At 42.8% G+C, this 19,505-nt stretch overlaps 1 protein-coding gene across 1 annotated transcript; it reads right to left on the reverse strand.

Annotated features, from left to right (window-relative positions):
- Positions 1 to 941: 941 nt before the first annotated feature.
- Positions 942 to 19,185, reverse strand: PRPH2 (peripherin 2). The gene is made up of 3 exons (XM_065401993.1): positions 18,605 to 19,185; positions 14,342 to 14,588; positions 942 to 1,178 (listed from the first exon to the last, which is right to left on the reverse strand). The coding sequence occupies exons 1-3, from the start codon at positions 19,183 to 19,185 to the stop codon at positions 942 to 944; spliced, it is 1,065 nt and encodes a 354-aa protein (XP_065258065.1).
- Positions 19,186 to 19,505: the final 320 nt, after the last annotated feature.

Here is a 19,505-nt window from a genome sequence, read left to right on the forward strand (position 1 = left end):
AGGAATTCTTTGGAGAAAGAGCTTAGAGTTCATATTTTTAAACATATGTACAGAATAACCATAACTGGCATATAATTGCTTGATTTCACCCATTAATTTAAATATAGTTTAAATTACTTTAAATATAAAATTCAGTATAATATCTACCATACTCCTTCAGGATATATGGCTGAAAATATCTGAGAAACATTAAGCATAAGCCTTATCTTAGTTATTGTCACGTTAGTTGCACTGTTCTATTTAATTACCATTTTTACACAGTGCATAAATTCTCAGTACAATTTTGTCTTTTATTCTGTTCATCTTGCGGTGAACATGAAAGAAAATACCATCTCTTAGCATGTTAACAAACATCATATTGTATGAGAGATTTGTGATAATACCAGGTAATCTAAAAGTTATATACATTTCTGAAAAACTTTCCTTCAGGTTTATTTTTTAAGATTTTACTCCACAAAATACCAACCTGTTTGCCTTTTAACTTTAAACATTAAATTATGTTGCTCAAATAAATGTGTAAACTTGAGTAAAAAACAATTAATTTTTCAAATTCCCTTTTTACATTACCAAAAAAAAAAAAAAAAAAAGGAAAGGATCACAAAGTGATGCCAGCCAATTTAAAAAAAAAAAAAAATTTTTTTTTTTTAAGTCTGTCTAACTGTCATGCAGATAGGTGTAGACACAACTGTCCCGAACAAGTGAGCATGGAGCCTTAAAGCCCTAATTCTGGTCATTTCCCATAGAAGTTATGGAGACCATTACATTCACTATGAACATAGGTAAATATATTATCCCAAAGTGCACTATATAGCATACCCCACATATAAAAAAGTATGTAGAAATGTATACTTGTGATGGTTTATACATTTTTCTAAAGTACGTATTCACAATTCTCAGTTTTTTTCATTTTTCTTTGATAAAGTCCACCTCAGTCGAGAAGCTCAACTGACTGTTGTGATGGCTGGAGTCTTTCCACCTTCTTCGCCTTCAGCCCCTTCAGCACCTGCATCCACCTGATTGAACTTACCAATCTTTTTCAAACTTTCTAATGCAGATTTGAAAGTGTCTGTCAGGCTCTGCTCCAGGAGCCACCCCTCGCTTTCACATTCAGGATCCTCAGGATTTGCGATGCTTTCCAGAGCGGTTTGCAAAAGACGCAAACCAACCATCACAGACACCTGCGTGAGATGCATTGGAAAAGAGCAGTGAAATGCAGTAAACCCCTTCTACACACGCACACAGCTGAATAGCTTCCCCCTCTAGCACCACAGAAGTAATACTTAACCTGTGAGTTGACTCCTGAGCCCTGCTGGTGGCATATGAGGCTCTGCAGGTCTGAGCAGCACTCCATTTTCTCTACCTGCATCTCAGCTGATGCCAGTGCAGTGCCAAGCACAGGAATGCTCTCTGACAAGCTCGAAAAGGCTGTGTAACCCAGAGCAGTGGTATGTGACTCCCCCAAGATTAAATGAGTTGCCTGAACTCTCCCTTCTTTTGAGTAGCTAGGAGGAAGAAGAAAGTGGAGAGATTCCCTCACCCCAAAGGGTCAGAAGCGGGAGGCAGGATGGTGTAGCAAGGAGTGGGAGGAAGAGTAAAGACCCCAAGGAGCAAGGTGAGGGAATGAGGCAGTAGAAAGGAGAAATTGTATTGCCTGGAATGAGGGAGGAACCACAAAATAACCACAAGATGATGTCCTCTCATCCATGGTTTCTGATATTTGGCTCACGGATGGTGGTGACATGGAATCTTGCTAAGGGAATACCCACAAAGTCATGAAGCGGGTATTACAACATGTCAGGCTGCTGCCCAATGGTGGTTTTGTGTGTGTCAGAACTCAGCTTGTAAAAGTGACTCCATCTCCTCAGACTGCTGATCTGTGGAGTATAGCCTTTCCAAAGGCAATTGAATGGCAAGTCCTATGTCTCTGCAGTAGACCTTAATAAAACTTTTATGAGCAACATCAGCTTTAATTCCTTCAGTCTATTTTAACTAAACATAAATACTCATTTTCACACTGATCTTAATATCTTTGGCAAATATATTAATATATGATCAAGGAGATCGTCCTGAACAAAAAACTAGTCATGACGTCCAGGACCCTAGTGCGTTTAGTGTGTGGACCATCAGTTACTTCATTTGTAGTTCTATTTTCTTTTTATATTTAAAAAGATAAAGGCAACACAAGAAGCAACACCAGTGTATTTGTCACTATTTAAATCTGAAAAAAAAATCTGGGTAAAACATTTACCAGTTCTAGAAGCCTGCATCATCTATTTTCTATGGTATTAGGGTGGGTTAACACCACTGACACCCACGGAGGAACCCATTAGACCTCAACTCTGACTTCAGATAATACGATGGCTTATGGGAACCTTTTGTTGTTAAGAGTTCTTCTGTCTCCTAAGGCTGTTCTGAACTGCTCAGCTTCCTGCTGTGCTGTATTTAGGGAGAAGACTGAGCTGTCTGAGAGACACTACTAAGAGGAAGGAAGCACTGCCTTTAGAAGAGCCAATTTTATGTGGCATAATAGAAGAGCGGGTGGGCTAAAAAGCGGAAGAGCGCGCAATAGGGTTAATTCAGAAACAAGGTCTAGTCCACTTATTAAAAAATCTCATGGTATTGTTTGATAAGAGTAGAGTGTTAGCCCCATTATCCTGCCGAAATTCCAACCGCAGTAACTGCATTGTCTTCTGAAATTCCCCTGCCATTTCAACCCTGTACAGTATTCTTCATCACTGCTTATCCTAAACAGTTGTGTTGTGTTACTGTAGGCTGTTAACACATTAAATCCTAATGGCCATATTTCATTGAAGGGATTGCTCTCTGTCTACAGCACAGCACTAACTTAATTGATATTGGTAAAGTACTTTGAGATTTTATGATGAAAGGAGTCATTGATGTGTAAATATTAGTATACATTAAGAGACACTTTAACTAGAGATAGGGGCAAGTTGCAACACTTCAATCCAAATTTACTTGATGGGAGTGATGCAGATCTGTGATTTGGTTCAGCCCTTTAGGATCAGTTGCAAAGTTCAGATCCAGATCCCTAGTTAAATAAGACTACTTTTGGTTACCCTTCAATTCCACCCTATAAACGCTGCAGGCAATTCACATCTTCTCCAGTGGCTGAGCCCACCTTTTCCACCACAGTTCCAGCCTCAACTGTCTCGGGAGCCGGAGGTTAATGGTTGAGAAGTGAACTTGTATGTCCTGTATGATAGCACAGATCAATGGTCCATCTCTTGTTAAACTGAACTATTTGGTAAATTATCTACCATACAGGAGCTTTTGTATAGCACCCATTAATATTATATCAAGGTGCTGAAAAGAATGGTTAGTTCTTCAAGTGTCTCTGCATATTCCCACTTATGGGCTCTGTCTCACCATGTGGTGCCTTGTGGTAGAGCCTTCTTTTAACAACATTAGCTAGAACACTCTTGCACTCCCCCCTCCTCTCTTCAGCGTCACTAGTGCTCTGAGGGAGATGCTGTATAGGGAGCGGAGCACCCTTACCACCTCAGTTCCTTCCAACTGTGTGCCTGAACAGATGTGAATCTTTCCAGTCTCTTGAGAGCTGGAGCCTTTCTCTTCTAGCTAGTTAGTGATAGCTTTGTTAGTGTAGTTAGTGTCTCTTCCCAGTTCTGGGTAATGGTTGAGTCGAAGAAACAGAAAAAGCCAGGATTCAAGCATTGCCTTTCCTGCCCAGTGTCTTCCTGGCATCGGATGACCACATGCAGTGCCTCAAGTGCCTGGGAGAAGGATACTCACCTTCTGGATGTTCGGTTTGTCGGACCTTTACTCCCAGAGCCTGCATGGGTAGGAAGATTTGTTTGCAGCTCCTCCTCCTCCTCCTCAAGAAAGCTCTTGACTCTAGATCCTCTGGATCTGATCAGTCCTCAGATCCAGGGTCTAAGAGGCCAGTCTCAGCTCCTGGGGCTTCCAGTGGCCCCAAGTGACTGAAGGGTTCCAAGTAGCTGCAACCCCTGTTTGGGCCAGATTTGATTCCTGCAATTCCCTCAGTTATGCCCCTGAGGCTAACATGTCTGAATCAAGGGCCACGTGATTGGTTTGATTGCCCCAGCTCTGGAACGGAGGTTGAGAGATGGTTTGACCACCTTCACCAGAGCCATGCCTCACAACTATTCGATCGTGACAGAATCCCTGTGGCCGTGAGACCAGGGTCAGTTCCTACTTCCACTTCGGGATCCAGGATGAGTGATTTGAATGGTGTGTCAGAACCAAGGCTGTCAGCACCTTCGGTTCTGGCTGTTATGGTTCCAAAGAAAAGGAGACATAGGGACAAAGCAGCCACTGCTGGCAGTGCCAGCTCCCCTGAATCAGAGTTATCAGAGCCTTCCAATTCTGACAAAGCAGTCATGGTTCCACATCCAGCTTCGGTAGCAAAGGAGATGGATTTGTGTATCATGTCAGATCCAATGTCGTCCAAATCTTCAGACCTGCTGACTATTCCTGCTCCAGTTCCTGGGCTGGTTCTGGCCTCAGGCTCGGTTCTGTAAAGCTCTGCCACTGTGGCAGCCCATGTTCACCCTTTGGCTCTGGTTCATGCATCAGATCCAAGTGTGAAATGCAACGATTCTAAAAGGAGGCATGTTTCCCCGGTTCCAAGGTCTTCTTCCTCATCTCCTGTTACGAAGAAGAGGCCAGAAGGTGTCATTTGCCTGTCCCCACAGAGTTGGATCTCCATACATACGTCTGGATCCATTGTTATCCCCAGTGCATTTTATCTCTGATCCAGAGCAGGATCCTTACCAGGAGGAAAACAGGGGAAGAATGAACGTGGAAGAAATTCTCACCTGGTATTTGATATCCTTGGTGCTACTTAAATACAGAATATTCCTACCAATTTTGGATGGTTTGCTACAGCTGGCTAAATCTGTGCGCACCATGCCTGCTCCTTGTCAAAATGTTTCTAAGAAAGCTCACAAGTTGTATCAGATATTTTCTGAAGGGTTTTCTTGCTTTCATATGCACCCTAATTCACTGGTGGTGGCTGCTGCCAGAAACAGGAAAAATCTAGACAACCATGCTCCACCCCAGCTGGCAAGGAAGAGAAAAGATTGATCGGTTGGGGTGAAAGGTGTTCTTGTCATTGTCCTTTGGTATTACGACAGTGAATTCTCAGGTGGTCATGGCTTGCTACCAATTCCATTGATGGCGGAAGATAACATTGTTTTTACAAGACTTACCTGACAACAGAAGATGGTTGGCAAATGTCATTTTAATGTAGGGCCAAAATGTAGCCAAGCATTCCCTGGGGGCCTTTTTTGATGCTTCAGACTCTGTTGCCAGGGCATTGGTGTCTGCTGTGACCATGAGGAGGCATGCTTGGCTTTTTTCATCCTCCCTAACTCTAGATACTAAGCGTAAGCCGGAGGAACTCTCCTTTGAAAAGGGAGGATCTTTTCAGTGATGAAAAGACAAAACACATGCTGGAAAAACTAAAGGACATGAGATTAGACGGCCCAGTTTCTAAGTAGATTCCCTCTGTTAGGAGGAGGCCTTCTACTCCTTTCTGGTACTAGAGACAGTACTCCCCAATCTTCGTCTTACTTTTCATCCAATCAGAGATGTCAACAATACCAGCAGCCTTCTGCCTTCCAGAATCAACATAGAAAAAGGCCTTTGAAGCCATAGTTTAAATCTAAACCACGTGCTTCCTCATTAGTGTCTTTGTGGGGGAACAACAAGCAACATTTTTGATAAGATGATCAGGAGTCAAGAAGCAGCAAATCAGGACCAAACAACCCCTTTCTCTGGAGACAGACTAGCCTGCATTATCAATGCATCAAGGCAAGTTACATAGGATTTATGGGTACTAGAGACTGTAGCCATACAGTTTGAAAAACTGCCTCTCCCCAATTCACCCTACCCTTCCCTCTTCAGGGACCCCTCTCATGGGACTATTCTTCTTGCAGAAGAAGAAAAGTTGCTATGGATAGGAACAGTTGAGGAGGTTCCCAAATGCCGGAGGGGTCAGGGCTTTTACTGCTGTTACTTTCTGGTGCAGAGAAATGATGTATCAGACAAAATCTCTCTAGACCCAAGGGACCTGAATAAGTACATTCAGAAGTTTTGGTTCCATAGTACCTTTGCTGTCAGTCATGCAGGGCCAGCTCTAGGCACCAGCAAACCAAGCACATGCTTGGGGCGGCACATTTTCATGGGCGGCATTCTGGCCGTCTTTTTTTTTTTTTTTTACTACGGGCGGCAAAAGCCTAGAGCCGGCCCTGGTAGCAGCAGCGCGTCGCCCTGGAGCCGCTGCGGTTTGCGCCGCAGGGGAGCAGTGCCCGCACCTTGTGGCTGGGCCGGGCAGGTTCCTAGCGGGGGACACTCGGGCTGGGGGCCGCCCCTCAGGGCACACGGAGCTGCCTGCAGATGCTGCAGGGCGGCCGCCCCCCCAGCGCCGCAGCCAGGGCTGGGCGAAGCGGCCCGAGCCACCCAGGGACTGTGGCAGGGCGGCCAGAAGCAGCAGCGGGGCCATAGAGGATGGGGCGCTGCCGTGCGGGGACCGCGTCCTGCTCTCCGGGACTCCGCCCCCTCTGGGGCTACCCTGCCCTAGCTCCTCAGCCCCCCGCCGGGGCGGTCCCCCGGCTCTGCCCTCTCGGGTTCTGGAGGCGGGAGCCCTGGCTGGAGGGACCCTGGGCTGAGACGCGGCCTGGGAGCCCAGCTGCTTACCCCGACCCTGCCAGCGCCGGATCGGCTGGAGGCGAGGGGGGAGCGGGTGGTCAGCACTGGTGGGGGGGGAGCCCAGGGCTGGGGCGGCAGGGGGGGAGAGTGGGGTGGGGGAGAGAGCCCAGGGCTGGGGTGGCAGGGGGGGAGAGTGGGGTGGGGGAGAGAGCCCAGGGCTGGGGTGGCAGGGGGTGCGGGTGGGAGAGCCCAGGGGTGGGGGGGGGTGGGCCAAAATTATTTTTGTATGGGGCGGCAAAAAACCTAGAGTCGGCCCTGCAGTCATGGATTGGTTTTCAACTCTTGATTTAAAGGATGCATATTTTCATATATCGATTCATCACAATTATCACACTCAAAGCAAGTACCTTTGATTTGTGCTGGTTGAATGCCATTTTCACTACAGCGTGCTCTCATTTGGTCTCTCCACATCACCTGAGAGGGAGTGAATTGAATGTCCTAATGGTTGATCCACCTTTCACTTCTTTTCCTAAGGCCCAGGTAGTTCTCAGACCTGATCCTAGGTGCTTTCCTGAGGTGGTGTCTGATTTCAACATCAGACAATTAATTTGCCATTTTTTTCTTAAACTGCATTCCAATAGGAGGAATCTGTCCTACACACCTTGGATGCCAGAAGGGCCCTAGGATAGAACTACAAGTTTTTGTAAATCGTCTAGATTGTTTGTCTTATGCTAAACACCACATGGGTTACACAGTTCCTCCACAGGTCATGTGTTACTGCCTGTTACTAGCAAAAGTTCCTGTATCTACTTCGATTCCACTGCATTCCACTAGCGCTGTAGCTACTTCCTTCACTTCTCTTTGGCAGGTGCCAGTTGCTGAAATTTGCAGAGCTGCAAGCGGGACTTCGGTGCACACTTTCACTCAACACTATGCTTTGGACATGGCCTCTAGGGTGGATGCTGGATTTGGCAAGGCAGTGCTTCAGTCTATTGAATTAGGATCCTGTTCCCACCTCCAGGTTAGGTTCAAGTACTGCTTATCAGTCTGTCCCATAAGTGGAACTAGGCAGAGCCACTGGAAGAAATTAAAGTTACTTATTTGTAACTGGAGTTCATCAAGATTGCTCTGCATATTCACACTTCTCTCACCCTTCCTCTCTCTGTCAGAGTCTTTGTTGTTTGGTGTCTCTGGCTTTGTGGTGGAAAGTGGCAAGTGTGCTCCACACCCTATGTAGCCTCAGAATGTTGGTGATGCAGAGGGGAGGGGAAGGAGATGCGAGACCCTTCTAGCAGAGTCAGCAAGAGTAAGGTTCTACCACAAGGTGACACAGTGCCCATAAATGTGATTATGCAGAGCCCTCTCAACGTACTCCAGTTACAAGAAACCAACCTTCATATCTCCATGCCAATGAAATGTTCATGTCATCAGCAAAATCAAAGTAACTGGAGTAGAGTCTCAACTTCAAAAATACCCATTTTGGTGCCTCACTGGTATACATTTCAGCTGTAGATCCTTGGCTTATTACAGTCCATCAGAGAAGTAGTGATTGTTGTGGTCTGAAAGCTTCATTGGTTTCATTGATTGTCCATTGCCAAGAGGAGATCAGCAAACATTTGTGATAAATATTAGTTTAATTAGCACCTTTGATGTCATGGATAGCGAAGCATTGTTAACTTGCTGCAGGATCTTATGCCTAAAGCCATCCCTTGACTGGTTTTCTTGTTTCCTTTTTTAAAGTTCTGAGTTGTTTAATCACTGACTCTTTCATCTGGTCAACATATATGTGAGATTGCTCGGTGAGGAGGTGGGGATGGTCTTGGCTGCAATGCCATCAGTATAATGACAACAGAGGGTCCTGTGGCACCTTTAAGACTAACAGAAGTATTGGGAGCATAAGCTTTCGTAGGTAAGATGCATCTGAAGAAGTGAGGTTCTTACCCACGAAAGCTTATGCTCCCAATACTTCTGTTAGTCTTAAAGGTGCCACAGGACCCTCTGTTACTTTTTACAGATTCAGACTAACAGGGCTACCCCTCTGAGTATAATGACAACATTCAGCTTTAAATCTTCTTTAATTCCAACTGTGCGGGGTCTCTTCTTTCTCACAGTGGTTGACTGAGCGAGAAGGCATACTCAGCTGACTGAGGATCACTTCAAATGAGATAGGTATCACGCTGGTGGGCAGGGGAAGTGTCACGTGGCTCTCATGATGGCAGGGCCGGCTCTGGCTTTTTGGCCGCCCCAAGCAAAAAAAAAAAAAAAAGAAAAAAAACCTACGGCGCAGCCGGAGCCAGGGTGCAGGGGGACTCCCTGCGCTGCAGATGTGGGGAGGGGAAGGAAGCGGGGGGAGGGGGAGAGAGAAAGAAAGGGGGCGGCCACGGCTTCAGTAGGGCGCTGCCACGTGGCCCTTCCACGCGTGCCGCCTGCCAGGAGGGCTCCGCGCCGCTCCGCTCAGCTAGGAGGGAAGGACGCAGGCTGCCCTGCCGGGCTTGCTGCAGGGCGCTCCCGTCCTCCGCGCCGCCGCCCCCTACAGGGCGGCCGGAGCGGAACAACAACAAAAAAAGCGGCCGTGCCGCCCTAGGATTGGGCGGAATGCCGCCTCCTACAAGCTGCCGCCCCAAGAACCAGGTTGCTCGGCTGGTGCCTGGAGCCGGCCCTGCATGATGGGCTAATGGTGACTGCTTGTTCTATTGGAGGACTGAGCTCAACTTTAGTCAATGAAGTTATTTTAGACCTCTGGCTTACTCCTAGCTCTTTTACCAATTGTATTGGGATAACAGACCTCCTTTCACTGCCATAGATGTCACTTCAATGATCCATGCCTGTGTTACCTACCTGTTAGACTTCTGGAACATGCTGCATACATGGCTACCTTTTGAAAGTCACTCGGAGGCTTCATCAAGTGTTGAATGCATCTGCATGTTTGCTTTTCAGGCTGAGTCATCCAGAGCATATCCTGCGTGCTTCAAAGGCTCCATTTGCCTCCTACTTGCTTCAGGGTCCAATTCTAAGTGTTGGGTTTACTCTTATACCACTCATGAGGCCTACCTAAGAAGCCATCTCTCACTCTGAGCCATTGTGACAGCTGAGATCCATGTATATCTGTTTTCTGAGAGTCTTAGATATCAGTTGAGCCATCTCTGCTGGTAATCTTTAGTTTGCATTCCCTGGACAGTCCTTAGGTCTGGAAATTGCTTTGTGTACTGGTTAAAACAGGTAGGAAAGGCCACCAGAGTTTGCATTAGTTGACCTTTTCGAGGCTGCTTTAAATTTTGCTTCCACAGAGGTAAAGCCCATCTGTTTACCTGGGATTTATCCTGAAGCAGATTAGCCAGAAGGTGGTTTGAACTTTTTTTTGTTACATTCAAGATTGTCAGTTATGTAGAGAGTCTAAATGTTCCCGGAGGATATGGCATGTCACATGTTTTTATAAACAAACAAAGGAGCTTTAATACTTAACAATTTATTCACTCTTTGCTTCTAATGTTTCCCATAGAAGCTTGAAATCAAATGGTATTTACAGTACTTGCTAATGGTTCTAAAGACAGATGGAGTCAATGCTGCTTTGCTCTTTATTCCTCTCTCCGAGTACCAGTATCACTGATACAGTCGGAGGGAATGCATACAGCTCTGAAAACCTGGCATGGTGCTGACTAGTTAGGTGCTGTTGCAGTGCAGCTAGTTTGAACTCTCACTGTTTCCAGGTACAAAGCAAAATAGGGAAGTGATGATGGAGTTTTTATTTGGCTTCTCAGCCACCTTGGCGTAGATAAAAATAAAATGAAAGAAATGGCTTTTGTAAAGGGAAGTCATGCCTCACCAATCTATTAGAATTCTTTGAGGGTGTCAACAAACATGTGGACAGTGGTGATCCAGTTGATATAGTGTACTTGCACTTTCTAAAAGCCTTCGACAAGGTCCCTTCCCAACAGCTCTTAAGCAAACTAAACAGTCACAGGATAAGAGGGAAGATCCTCTCATGGATCAGAAATTGGTTAAAAGAGAGGAAATAAAGGATAGGAATAAATGGTCCGTCTTCCCCAGTGAAGAGAGGTAAATAGCAAAGTCCCCCAGGCATCTATACTGTGTGACATTCATAAATGATCTGGAAAAGGGGGTGAACAGTGAGATGGCAAGGTTTGCTGATGATAGAAACTTATTCAAGATAGTTAAGTACAAAGCTGACTCTGAAGAGTTCCAAAGGGATCTTATTAAACTGGGTGACAAAATGGCAGATGAAATTCAATGTTAAGTGCAAAGTAATGCATATTGGAAAACATAATCCCAACTACACATACAAAATGAGGGGTCTAAATTAGCTAAATTAACTAAAAAAAAAAAAAAAAAAAAAGGATCTTGGAGTCACTGTGGTTAATTCTCTGAAAACATCTGCTCAATGTGCAGCAGCAGTCATAATAGCTTTACAATATTAGGAACCCTTAGAAAAGGGATAGATATGACAAAAACTATCCTAGTTCCACTATATAAATCCATGGTATGCTCGCATCTTGAATACTATTTGCAGTTCTGGTTGCCCCATTTCAAAAAAGATATAGTAGAATTGGAAAAGGTGCAGAGAAGGGCAATGAAAATGATTAGGGGTATAGAACAGCTTCCATAAGAGGGGAGAATAAAGAGATTGGTACTGTTCAGTTTAGAAGAGAGACACCTAAGGGCTGGGGATATGATAGAGGTCTATAAAATCATGAGTGGTGTGGAGAAAGTGAGTAGGGAAATGTTATTTACCCCTTTGCATAATACAAGAACTAGGGGCACCCAATGAAGTTAATAGGCTGCACATTTAAAAAAACAAATGGAAAAAAGTACTTCACGCAACACCCAGTCAACCTGTGGAACTCATTGGTGTGGGATGTTGCAAAGGTTCAGAAAGAATTAGATACATTCATGGAGGATAGGTCCCAGGGCCAGCTCTAGGCACCAGCGCTCCAAGCATGTGCTTGGGGCGGCACTTTCCAAGGAGCGGCACTCCGGCTCCATTTTTTTTTTTTTTGCGCTTGGGGCGCAAAAAGCCGGGAGCCGGCCCTGAGCAGAGGTGAGCTGTGGCAGTGGGGGGCGCAGGGAGGGCCGGGGGGCAGAGGAACCGCTCCCTCCCAGCTCACCTTTGCCTCCTTCCCCAAGCGTGCCGCCGCTCCGCTTCTCCCCCCTCCCTCCCTCCCAGGCAAGGTAGGAGGGGAAATGCTGCGTGCCCGGGGGAGGAGGCGGGGCTGGGGATTTGGGGAAGGGGTTGGAATGGGGTGGGGAAGGAGCGGAGTTGGGGCGGGGCAGGGGGGCACGGGAAAATGTTTTGCTTGGGGCAGCAAAAAACTTGGAGCCGGCCCTGATAGGTCCATCAATGGTTATTAGCCAAGTTGGTCAGGGATGCTACCCCATGCTGAATCCTCTGACTGCCAGATGCTGGGACTGGATGACAGAGGATGGCTCACCCAAAATTGCCCTGTTCCTTTCATTTCCTCTGAAGCATCTGGCATGGGCTACTGTCAGACAGGATACTGGGCTAGATGGACCATTGGTCTGACCCAGCATGACTATTCTTATTTAGAATTTGAAGGATAATTCCCTCTCTGATTTCAGTTTGTAGGTAGGCTGAATTCTCACCTAAGCTAAGGGGTCAGTGTCCCTTTAGTACTATTACTCAGTATAGAATAGTTTTCTCCTTATTTAATACTGACATGACTTTAAAGAAAGAACTGGCATATTATTGTATAAATTGTTGACTGCTTGTTTCCTAGATTGACTTCTTTTTTTAAGGACGCCATGTAATGATAGCCTTCCCTTTGCTAAGCAGGGGGATGATCATAAATGTGATTCTTCATCTGGTTTGACAGGGACTTAGTTCTTCCAGAGCATCCTGTTCTTGGTAGCATAGGGAGCTCAAGACCCAAATCTGGATCCCCTGCTCTGACACTACAATACCAGGCCAGCCACATATGAGGTGTCCCATCTTAAAACTATAAATAGAGCCCAGTATTGCCATTGCCCATGGTTGTATTGTGAGTCTCACGCTGTTTGGTGTTTTTCAGGAGCCCCAGTTCCTGGCATCCTCTGATTGTATGAAAATCACACCTTTCATTTAAAAAACGAAAGAAAAAACATTCCACCCCTTATTGCTACATAGAAAAGCTTGAAAATGTGACCTGGCTGCACCCTGAAGACCTGGAAACTAAAAAGCAAATAATGATTTCAGTCAATTTCAATATTTTTGGGGGCCTGATTCATGATTTAATTTATATTTAATTAGCATTACCATATGGTCTGCTCCTCCATCCTGTAATTCCCTGACTTTTTTCATATACATCAGTATAAATAAGAAACGTATTTCCACCCCCGTTTGGAAATGTCTCTTGGTTTTGATTTTCCATAGAGATGCTGGTTGATTTTCCCCCAAATTATATGTTTTTACAAGAAGCAGCAATATCAGCCATGGGTGGTGATTGTTAGTTTAAAAAAAAACAAAAAACGCTTCATGTTCTGCTTTTCCTTTGGGTATGCAAATAATTTTTAGAGGTAGGAAGGAAATTGAAGGTTTCAACTGTATTTTCCAAAACCCAGCAAATTTAGTCTTTTAGAGAGGAAATAAAATATATGCAGACAGCACACCACCACTTTATATTAGGGCTGTAATAAGTCTTTGATTTGTATTTATTTAAACTTAAAGTAACTCCGCATCGGAATGAAATATTTAAAATGGCTGCTCCCTGCTGGCAGCAGCCATTTTAGGTATACTGCAAAGTACGCTTCCTCATATTTTCCAACCTGAACTGCACCCTTCCCTGCTGACCTGGCTCCCTCCTGCTATCCTGGCAGACTCCATACCCACTCCCTCATACTAACTCCAGCTATTTCCATACCATAGCCAGTTAGCTGGCATTCACCCAAATGCAAATTCACACTGTACAGAATGTAGCTTAAAAACAAAACTCCACTACTGGGAATGGTGTCCAGTAATAATTGCAATGTGCTGTTTTTAGATACCTAACCAATACACACTATGATTTTTAGAAGCAGAATGGAAATGAATTCCTGTTCTATATTTAGCCAATTCAACTAACCTATCCTTTGTGCCCAAGTAGTTTGATAGAATCAGTCAGGAGGCCTAAACAAAAATCCTGGACCTGAACACCACTGAACCTTGTGGTGTTTGGACTCTGAATCTGGCTCCAGATCCAAATGTTGGGGATGGCTTGATCTCTTCACTGAATGTTACTTTCACTTTCTGCTCCAAAATACACTCGCCATTTTTGACTTATGGGTTTAATATTTTTGACTCTCAGTTGTGTGTGACTCTCTCTCTCTCATTATTTTCTCCTGAAACTGTATTTTGTATTGAAACAAAAATGAAATCTGGTACCTTTTTCTTTCTGACTATTTGTGTGCTAGCATCTTCCGTGATATCTCAGTACAGCTCTGGGAAGAGGGGTGAGTGGTATAAATTAACCTGTTCCTCTGTTGGCTGGCTAATTCTGATGCACAGCACAAAATATTGTAGGCCACAAAACAAGCATTAGCTATTATTTTAGTTTTGCCATCTATAGATTGGTGGATTATTTATTTTAAATAGCTATTTTAAATGAGAAGTACATTTTTCAATGGATAACAACACTGTGGCTACAATCACTGTTCTAATCAAACAGACATAGATGGAGAAACTGCCCTGTCAGCATGTTACCTCAAAAAGCCAGACACAGAGGACAACACCACCCATGGAGCTCATCATGCTGCTGTAGTAGAGCAGAAGTGCCTCCCTGCAGCCGCGGTTCCACAGGTTGAGCTCCTCGGTTTGGTAGTCGTAGCTGTAGTGAGCCGAGTTGTTAGTGACTTGGTACTGGATGCAGGGTCTTGGGGAACTGGGGTTGCAGCAACTGAAGGGGACTCCGTCAACCAAGTACCTTCCATCCACATTGCTTTTAATTCGACTATGAACAGGCAAAGGGCAGAAGAAAGTGTAAATACATAGATAATATTCAGCTGAGTGAGAATTTTAATACATGAGAAAGGGGGAACCAAAGGCAAAATAATTTCCCCAGAGTTTTATGATCATGCACTTTCTAAAGATGCTGCCTACATCCTCCGTATATACACTCATGTACACTTACCATGAAAAGCCTGAACCTGTTTTTCCTCTCCATAGACCTAGGCCTCATGTTTGTTGAAATAGCAACATTCCATCTCCAGTAATATGGGAAATTAAACAATGTTAAAGACAGAGGTAAAATTCATGAGAGGCAATCGAAAAGGATTACTGCCATCCATGGCCATGGATAAAGATCTACCCCAGTCACTGGGGCAGTCGTACCCAACAAGACCACTAATCCATCATCTTTTCTTTGACAATGGCCAATAGTAGGGTATAGTAATTAACTTAAGTGAAAGTTACCCAGGATTTAAAATAAGTGTGCTTTAGCAATGAGATGCACAAGAGTGTTTGACGTCTGTGCAAGAGCTATTGACCTGTTGTACTCCATTTTTGAATTCAGCACTCAATAAAATAATTTCATCTAATTATTTGTGCCTCAGTGTGTCCAGCTAGATATTTATAAAGCACCCAATCACTGTAAATATCTGTGCCCGTTTCCACCAAAAATTGAGAAGGGCAAAAATACTTTGAGGGCTGGGACTCAAGCTGGGGTTATTTGCTGATCTAACACCTTAACATTTGGTGCCCACGTGAAACAGACTTTGACATGCAAAGTGTGTAAAAACCTTTTGGGAAATTTTAAAACCCTGAAATATCCTCCTCCATCACCTATAACAGCCAATGAGGGCTATATTTTCATAGCTGTGCTCCATGAGGGTGACTGCAAAACGTGTGTGTGTGTGAACTGACAGCCAAATGGGTAGCAGCATGCACAAATGAATGGGTTTGTAGGTGCAAAGCTTTGAAACCATAGCCTAAATGTCTCTGAATACCAAACAGAATCCAGTTCTGAATGTAGCATGTTTAGGTTCTGTTCTAACTCCCATTGAAACGAACACCCAGAATCCTATTCATTTCAGTAGACCATGAATCATGTTTAAAAAGAAAAATCAGACGCTGTGTGAAATCCTAGCTCCACTGAAATCAATAGGAGATTTGCCGTTGACGTCAGTGAGGCCTGGATTTCACCCTAGATACACATCCTGTGACTATACTGAGTTCTCTGCAATACACACCTCTGAATTAAAGATCAGAATTGGGCCAACAGACTCAACCTGATGGGTAGCTGAATTCTTTTTTTAAATTATTTTACTTCCCACCTGAGTGTTGGGCAAGTCTACAAGACCCTACTTTTTAAACACAATATAATCCTGTTTTCTCCCAGTACTTTGCCCTTCTGTTGTTGATGGATTAAGTTACAGCTCACAAATCTTCAGATAATGCTAGCAGGGCGAACATCTCATTATGCTTTCAAGTAGTTATTTATATCTAAGGACATTTTCGGCAACTCAAAGTGCTCCCAGGTTAAACAACAAATAAAAAGTGTATTTGTTATAATGTCACAGTTCAAAATGCTACAGAATAATAGTTGAGTGTGTCTTCAAGATTTTATAAAGCAGCCAAAATAGCAAGCAAGCAAACAACCGATCACTCAGGGATCTGGCTTGGTGCATGTGAGAATATTTTTTTTTAAAAATCACTTCAGTCATTTAAAGTTACATAAATTATTTTAAAAAAGACTTTCTGGCTTAAGGCATTCTTTGTGAATCAGTAAAACATTATAAATTAATTACATTTTAATGAAAATCCCTAGGCCACTGTTCTTAAATATTTAACTTGGCAAAGAGGTTGCTGGGTGTTCACACTGACATCTTTTTTTAATTCAAAAAGTTAATTTGTTTGCATTTTTTTTTAAGAGTGGAATTTATGTGCCTGAATTGATCTGGAGATTAAGACCTTCCTATACAGTGATCTCCAAGCCATTAAGGTGTTTCTGGTCAATAATCTGTTCTGTTTTCTATGAAATACTGGAGCCACATGAGGTCAACATGAACTTAACAGCAGTGTGTCATATACGTTCACCAAGATCTCAAGGACATATTTATTTTATAAAAGAAAAACAGCAAACAACATTAAGGGCTGGTTGATTTTAGTTTTCATTCAGTCTGAAGTATCACCAAAGTCTGAAGTAAATTAATAAAAGGATTGCTGTGTCCTCATTTCAGATTCTTGGAGTGATCTCATGTAACTTTTACCAAAATTCAGTGGAGCTTTGAGAATTTACCCCAGTTGAAGGTTTGCCCCCTGTACCAGAGCTGTAGCCATTAAAATGCAGCACTGGGAACCCCAGACAACTGTATTCTACTCCTGGCTCTGCCAATGACTCACCAGGTGTCCTTTGGCAAGTCACATAACCTCTCTGTTTCAGTTTCCATAACTGTAAGTAAGGATTATTTTCCCCTATTTATCCACCTTCCTTGTAGGAATGGTGTGAAGGTAAACTCCCTAAGGTTTGCAAAAACAGTTTAAATACTTAGAGAGCTGTATAAAGTCTAAGAATTATTTAATCTTATTCTCTCCTCCAGTCATAAGGATTTATAGGCTTCATTTTCTGTGCATCAAGAAAATCTGAGTACCTTCACTCTGATATTCTCACTTTTGTTTTGTCAAATACAACATGATACTCATAGGTTTTATATTTTAAAAGAATTACAGATAATGTTGACCATTGTATTCAGTTACCTATTTCATGAAGAATCCAGTAGATTTATTCTTTGTATTTTCCCTTTAATTTCATATAATCTGAGGGTGGGGGCAATTTGTTCACATATTAAAGCACCCACACACAAAGCCGACTAGTTGCAAGTACTGTACTAAAGGACAAGTACCGAACTCCAAAAGTCGACAAAGGTTAATAGCACAACATTGTAGAGAGAGTATAATAACCCATTAAGGGAAGTAAAAATTAAAATGCTGAAGGGATAAACAACCTTGAAGTTTTGATTTTAAAAAACAGAGTTAATAGTAAAGGAAATAATATACTTCATCTTGCTTTCATAAAGATGAAGTAGTGATACAATGCCAGAGTCTAACAATTCCAACAGTTCTGCAAGACAGGGTCCTTTTTAACAGTAAGTCAGTATTATTCAATGGAAATTCTCTTCAGGACAGGTAAAGTTTAATACTTTGTTATTCAGGTACTCGATTTTTGGAGAAGGCAGGGAAATGCTCTGTGCACCTGGGTTTATGACGTGGAAGAGCTGAAATATACATAGGCTTGGAATAAAATGTCAGTAAACATTGATTTCACTATACACCCACCCACTGATGAAAAAATATTTCCATCTATAATAATCAAAATGTACAAAGAGGAAAAGTAAGAAATGCTGCCTGAGACCATGTTAGAGTTTGATTTAAGGATATTTATTTTGTATATTTTGACATGGGATGTTGACAATTTGTGTTCCAATGGTTATAAAGCTTTAACTTTTTGAATCAACATCTGTTATTAAATAATTATTGTCTGGCACCCCCGCATAATTTCCTGCAACTGTGAAAATTTAACTTTTTAAAAATGATTAAACCCACTATTTTGTGCAACTGTGAAAATTTAAAATCAATAAAAATGCTTAAAAATAAACAATCGATAAAAAAATAAAAAGTGAGTTCTTCCAAGCCTAAATATACAAAAGGAAAGCCTGTTGAATGGCAAATAAAAGTGAAGATGTTTTTTATATGGTCCTTTTAATATTTAAGACTGTATAAGAAGAGGATAATATCTCAGAGTATTACAGAGTATTATAATGTGGGGTGAACTTGTCAGGAGATAGTCATCTGTTTGAGACCTTGGAATATTGGTCTCCTGATTTAAAGTATAAATGGAGAGAAAACCCATCCTAACCAAAAGTAGTATAGCAACTCTGTACTTCCATCTCTGTTTCAATGTAGATTTTTTAAATGTGAGATGGATTAAATAATGCTATAATGTAAAATAAACCACATTAAACAACTTACTCTTTCACTTCTTTGGAGCCAAAATCCAGGTATCTGTTGCTGATCCACTGAATCTCAAACCAGTCTCTGAAACCGTTGTTTCCACAGCATCTGAACTCAATTTGGAGCATGTCAATTGTCTTCTTCATGAAGCATCTTCCTGGGGTATCAGTATCCCTGTAGAACTTCATGCCATTCTTTAGCCCATATGCTAATGTTGTCTCCAGAGAGCCCCTCATGAGAAAGCAAATCAGAGCAATGAAAAAAATGAAGAAGTTAAAAAAGAAACATAACACCAGGTAAGGTTTCAGCAAAGGCTTCCACTTTGCAAATTTAGTTGGATCTAGAGAATCATAGCAAATTTTGCCAGCAAGAGCATTGAAGGCGCAAGATAATATACCCATCAATATCAAAGAATTGGGCACAAAATGGCTTTCAGAATTGTCCATCACTTCACTTCGCTTCCGGAGCTCAATTTTGAGGAACAATCCCATGCTAAAAACAATGATTCCTGCAAACACTGAAAACCAGTTCATGAGCCATAGTCCCTGAGCTAGTTTTACCCTTTTCTTCTGGTTGAATTTGACTTTTAGTAGTGCCATCTTTGTAATACTGGATATTGAAAGATTCCACGGTATTACTCCTTTTCTTGACTGTGAGCAAATTTAGAACTATTCAGGCCTTTAAAAAGACTCTGGGTAGCATATTTTTAAGTGAGCCATTTTTCGGTCCTTCCATCTTGAGCTCCCTAACCTAGGACCCAAGCAAGCAAATAACAAAAGTTTCAAATTAACAATTGCACATTAATAGAGATAATTTGCAAATAGCACCTACACCTATTTCTGGTGGTCACTTCCAACCAAAAGAAAAACAGTCTCAAAATTTCAAACGAGTTGATCTGGATCTACAAGACGTCATTCTA

Source organism: Emys orbicularis, chromosome 3 (genome assembly GCF_028017835.1).
Source record: "Emys orbicularis isolate rEmyOrb1 chromosome 3, rEmyOrb1.hap1, whole genome shotgun sequence".
Taxonomy (NCBI): Eukaryota; Metazoa; Chordata; order Testudines; family Emydidae; genus Emys; species Emys orbicularis.